Raw genomic sequence first — 5,971 nt, forward strand, 5'->3', positions numbered from 1 at the left:
ACTTCAACTGTGAGAGACAGAATTTGACTGGTGCAAATTACTGACCTCTGTCATCATTTTAAGTGGGGGAACTTGCACAATCGGTGGCTGACTAAATACTTTTTTGCCCCACTGTAACCTATGGGCCTTTATCCCTGGGGAGGATGATCATTACAGATATGAAAAGCAAAGCCACTATAATGAGGCTCTAGGCATTATATTTTGCATACATATTTGTGTTTATGGAAATAAAGTTTTGTTTTTTTTAGCATAAGTTAGGGCTGCTCGATTATGGCAAAAATGATAATCACGATTATTTTCACTGAAATTGAGATCTTGATTATTTGACGATATTTATTTAACAATAACAATGTATTGAATAATGACTTTAAAAAGATTGTCAAAAAATAATATAAAATAGTGTGCAAATACTGATAACAGTGCGAATGTTTGCAATATGAAAAATAAATAAAAAAATGTAAACATCTATGTTTAATGAACTTTGCAGTGTTGCTCTGTGGTGCAGCTACGACACCGTAGCAAAGTTTACACACTATGTCTACTTGATCCACGTCTGACTCCGCGAACCCATAATGTTTCCACACCACTGAAGTTTTTTTTACCTCTCTTTTCAACCAACGGCAGTCACTCTCCTCTCCAAATAACTTCTGCTTAGCTTTCCGAGCTTCCCTCGGGTCCTCTTAATTGTTGTGACGTGTGTTCGAAACGCAGAGAGGTGCGCTCGATTTGCCACACGGAGCAGCGCGAGAGTAAAGCACGAGGGAGGGGCTAATAATCGGCTCAGTCATTTTTACTAATCGTTGAAAGCCCAGATCGTAATTTAGATTTAAATTCGATTAATTGAGCAGCCCTAGCTTAAGTATGTGTGTATCCACCTCATTGTACTTTTCTATATTTCTGTGTTCTTTGATACTTGAATTTCTTCCTTTGGACATGTTTTATGGAACTGTTGCATTTGTTATTAAACAAAACGAATCTAAGTTTGAGTACGAGGCTGACAAAATTCTTAAATAATATTCATTTATTTCATAGAGTAGTTAATTATATTACCTGTAGAGCTATTTATAAATTACCAGTGTTTATGTTTCAATTTATCTTGTAAATATGGGCACCTTAGCAAGCAACTAATGATTGACACTAACCATTTTCTATTCCACTTATGTCTTTCAGATTTGCAAGCCTTTCATCGCCATGATACAATACTTCCTGCTCTTTGTCCTGTCTTCTGGGCTGGTGTTATCATCTGACTGCCCAGCAAGCTGTGACTGCCCAATGCAGGGGTCAATATTCTGCATTAATCTTCCTGCCCCCATTGTGCCTCGTGTCCCAACAACGACACAAAATCTCTACATCTTCCAAAATGCCATCATTACTTTGGCTCAAGAAGACTTCAAAGGTCTAATGGAGTTGGAGCTTTTAGATCTGAGCCAGAATGAGCTTACAGAGATTCCGGATGGTGTATTTGAGATGTTGTCAAAACTGAAGAACTTAGACTTATCCACTAACCAGATTACCCATATATCCAAAGGCAGTTTTTCTGGCTTGGTACAGCTGGAGAGGCTGTATCTTCATTCAAATCGCATACAGAGCATTCATTTGGAAGCTTTTGAAGGTTTAGAAAAGTTGCTAGAACTAAAACTGCAAGGGAATCAGCTAACCTCGCTCCCATCACTTCAGTTCCCCAGTCTTCTCCTTTTAGACCTCAGCAACAACAATATTCCAACTTTGAGTCCCTCAGACCTACAGACTCCCCACCTGGAGACACTTAAGGTGGCCTCTCTAAAGCTTACTACTTTACATGAGGATCTCGTAGTCTCCCTGAAGAATCTTCATGAGCTAGACATTTCATCAAACCAGTTAGCTGAGGTTCCCAGGGCCCTAAAACATGATTTCCTAAAAGGGCTGACCAAGCTGAGCTTGGCTGGCAACCCATTGGGGGATCTGAGGGTGGAGGACTTTGATAAATTATCTGGGCTTCAAGAACTGGATCTCAGTAGTCTAAATCTCCAGGGATTCCCACCACATTTTTTTCACACTTTCCCCAAGTTGAGAACCCTGACAACAGCTAAGAATCCATTTGACTGTTTGTGCCCATTAGCCTGGTTCCCTGTCTGGCTAAAAGAGAAGAAAGTGATTCTTGAGAGACATGAAGAGACCAGATGCCACTTTCCTCTAGTTAATGCTGGGAAGATGCTTTCAGAACTGGATCACAAAGATTTTGGATGTCCATCAACCACAACATTGCAAATGGGCTCTCCCATTGGAAGTACTTCTGTTCCACAGTTGCCATACACATCTCCAAGAACAACCCATACCAATGCTATTCCTCCTCCTCCACCACCTAGTGAAGAAACTATCTCTCCAAAAACAGAACCTCCAGTCTTCCCAAGCTCCACCAGTGGGCAATACGAGCACTTTTGTCCACCAAACATCTGCCTTAATGGAGGCACTTGTTATTTTGACCCAGTGGGAGAACTCGGCTGTTTGTGTCTGTCAGGGACATTTGGCCTCTACTGTGAAAATATGGATGATGTTCCTCAACCACCAGCAACTGAAGATTCTATAGTTACCACCGAGATGCCTGATAAATTTGATGCCATCAGTTCACGTCAGGTGACCTCCACATCAATCCTTCTTGACTTGCATCGGTTTATCAAGTCACAGCCGCATATTCGTGGCATCAAATTGACCTACCGTAACCTCTCAGGGCCTGATCGCCGATCCATTACACTGAATGTTCCACCCAACTATCCTGAATACACTTTACGTGGTCTGAGACCAAACTGTACCTATTCAGTCTGTGCTAGTCCTTTGGGAGAGAAAATCAGCTCTCGGGCCAACAACTCTGCTGAAATGGGGTCATGTACAGAGGCTCGTACCGAAGGGATTCCAGTGACATCCTCAGAGCCCTGGGTGGAGACACAGGCATCTATGACATATACTCTCATACCTGCTTTAGCTGCTCTTGCACTGGTGCTGGGATTGGCTGTGGTGGCTGGGACAATCATCTGTCTAAGGAAAAGGAAGCAGGCCAATTCTGGATTGGAGCCTGAACTGGGCCCCACTGACCCTGATCCCATGGAACTGGAGGGGAAACCTTGTCTGGAGAATGGAGGAAACGGTACAACACCCCTCAAACAGCCGGAGATCGATCATTGTTTTACTCCTCAACCACTTCCATACATGCAACAAAACGGGGGGTTGGACTATGTAGCACTCTTAGTGCAAGGGCACTGCCCTTCAAATAACAATGTCACGTCACTAAAACCATCTTATTTCTAACTGTTGGGAAGATTTTGTAAAGACTCCCCATCCATAGTTTCTGATCCTGATATCGCTCACTTAGTGATTGAAATCGAATTTTCAGTCCAAACATCCAAAATTCAAAAAGTGGCATTTACTATCCTTTCAAGGTCAAAAGGTGGCACAACAAAGTGGATGATTTATTTCAGAGTCAGTGAATGGTAAAATTACAATGACATCATATTGGAAGTTTGCAAAATGAATGGGAAGTGGTTTAAAAGTCATCAAGCAGGATTAGATGGTGGTGAAACCTAACTGAGTGCAATTTACTAGAAAGGTCTTAGCGAACTGAAAACGGAAGTGCCTTTTGCATTGACGCAACTGTAACTGACAGTTCTTTTTAAAAATGTTTTTGTTTATAAAACAGAAACAATGTGACTGAGTTGTAATCCTGTTGCTGGATTTAGTAGATATGGTATGGGGAAAGTGCCTGAGTGTTTGAGCTACAGAACTGGATCACGTCACTGGTGTATATGAAAACACCTGGACCACACGTCCCAATACAAACTGGAGTTTCAACCAACTCTGACCGCACCATAAGGATTATAAAAAGATCTTGCACTGAAAAAAACATTTGGATTTTCCTTTCAAATGTTCCACTTATAGACTGTCACAAGGTTAATGCTCAAAAGGAAGTGGAATTAATAAAAATATTTTGAAAATTAGCATTAAGCTGATGACCATATGAGCTGTGTGAACTCTATATTATGTTGTGGACAGTATCTGAAACAAAAACATGCAAGTGTCTTGTGCAGATTTGGATTCTTCTGACCCATCAACCATAATTCTGCCACATCATTTGTTTTTTGTGGGAAATATATTTGCTGTGAAAGGTAAATGGGAATGGATTTTGCCTGCATTGTTCTGTGCCGTCAGAGGCAGATTATTAGTGTTTAGTTGATATTATGGTATTCCATTTTTGTCATGTCTTTTTGTATTTTTAGCATGTCTTTTGTTTTTTTTTTTTTGTTTTTTTGCAGTATTGCTAACATGAGTTTAAACAGTAATTGCCCTTGCCTATAAAACCATGCATAAATGATGGATTTTTGACTGTCCTGAGTGGAGAAGTAAATGGAGAAGTAAATCAAAGCTAAAGTTCTCCAAAGATGAGATCCAAAAGCAGCGAGGAGTAATTAAATATCTACTAAAGCTGATTCATAAAACTACTTTAATCAAAACTCAGCCATTTTTACATAAAATACAGACTGCTTTTTGTTTTTTCCAAAATTTAAACTGAATGTAAAAGTTCAGTGTCAGATACTTTAGTGTCTCTGCCAGGTCTGCCTCCACTCCACAAAGACATAGTTAAACAAGGCTCAGACTGTTTTTGAACAGTAAAGATCCCTAAACTGTTCAAAGGCCTTCAGCCTCAGAGCTCACTCCTATAAAGCAGCACACACGTGCCAAGAAAGGAAGTTCAAAGATTTAGAGTTTTAGGCACTAGTTTTCTCCTGGGGCTGCTGACTGTATCGTTCCAGTGATATCGTCTAGACAGTGGCCCCTTTAGCTTTTTGTTTGCTATTACCCTCTTACTTGTCTGCCCCTTGACTTTAATCATCATCATCGTGTGTTTTTGGTCAGTGACTATTATTGGTTTGTGTAGTTTTGCTTGTTTACTGCCAACCAGACTGTGAAATGTAAATGCTAAAAGCAATGAAATGTATCTGTTTTATTTTTTTTTCCTCCTGTCTGGGGCTAGAGATTAAATAATTTTTTGCAGTTTTTTATATCTTCTTCCTTAAAAAAAGGATTCATACTCTATCACTGAGTATAATAGGTTTACAGAGAAATGCCTGAGCAACATTGCTCCCGAGCCTTACCGACATCTTTTAGTGTCATATTACATGCTGATGTGGATTTCGAGAACAATAGAGCCTTTATTTTGTCTCACAACATATGGCATTGCATCAAATTACAAACTAAAAATGAAGCACCATGCAATCAATTTTTGTCAGGATTTTGACAAAAAAAGGCCTTATTTGATTCTTAGTTATCTAACAGCAGTAACTTACATGAGTTTGATTGTTCAGATGTGTATGTGTGTGTGTTTTCACGGCTGTTTTTGTGTCCCCTTTTTTATGCTTCCAACCCCATATTGTCCTTATATAATACTCCCAAAGTGTCCAAAATCAAGCACCCATTTTCAGTTTTGACTGTTTTATTTTGTCAATTCTCCAGTCCAAACAAAGCCACAGATGTTCATGTTTTCCCCTTATCCCAACATATCAGCTGAAACACTCGCTGTGTTGCTTTGGACAGTCGTAGGAGAAGGAAATGTTTGAAATATTTTCAACATGCTTGTTACACTACTTTCCCTGTTTATTTAGGGAAACTTGTATTTTTGTCATTGTTGTATGTTTTTCTTCTGTCTGTCAATAGCATTTCTGTGTACATTTTTTTTTTTTTGCCATAAAAGCAATGCTGAGAAAACGAACAGTATTAAAATGCTCTGATGATAACACGACTGTGGTTTTGTGTTTGATCAAGAGGTGTTGGCTGAGGCCTGAAGATACTTTTTATATGATCTTTCACTGCAGTGTATCCTGCCAGTGTGGTTTAGAAGAATTCGAGCTCATTTTGAGGCTTTATGTTAGTTTTAAATGAACGCGAGTGTCGTCATAGAAATATGGTAAACAACTGGGAAAAGGGTTTCCATTAACAACAGGAG

General features: G+C 39.6%; 1 protein-coding gene across 3 annotated transcripts in view; it reads left to right on the plus strand.

Moving 5' to 3' along the window:
* The window catches only part of LOC102288721 (vasorin), a 41,847-nt gene extending 37,323 nt beyond the window's left edge, over window positions 1–4,524 (plus strand). For all 3 annotated transcript variants that reach the window (XM_005938445.3, XM_005938446.3, XM_042227302.1), the window contains one exon: window positions 1,171–4,524. In XM_005938445.3, coding sequence (XP_005938507.1) covers window positions 1,192–3,282 — 2,091 coding nt within the window. In that variant the 5' untranslated portion in view covers window positions 1,171–1,191 and the 3' untranslated portion in view covers window positions 3,283–4,524. The remainder of the gene's footprint in view (window positions 1–1,170) is intronic.
* Window positions 4,525–5,971: the final 1,447 nt, after the last annotated feature.

Source organism: Haplochromis burtoni, unplaced genomic scaffold (assembly GCF_018398535.1).
Source record: "Haplochromis burtoni strain Fernald_Lab_line unplaced genomic scaffold, NCSU_Asbu1 Contig_253, whole genome shotgun sequence".
Taxonomy (NCBI): domain Eukaryota; kingdom Metazoa; phylum Chordata; class Actinopteri; order Cichliformes; family Cichlidae; genus Haplochromis; species Haplochromis burtoni.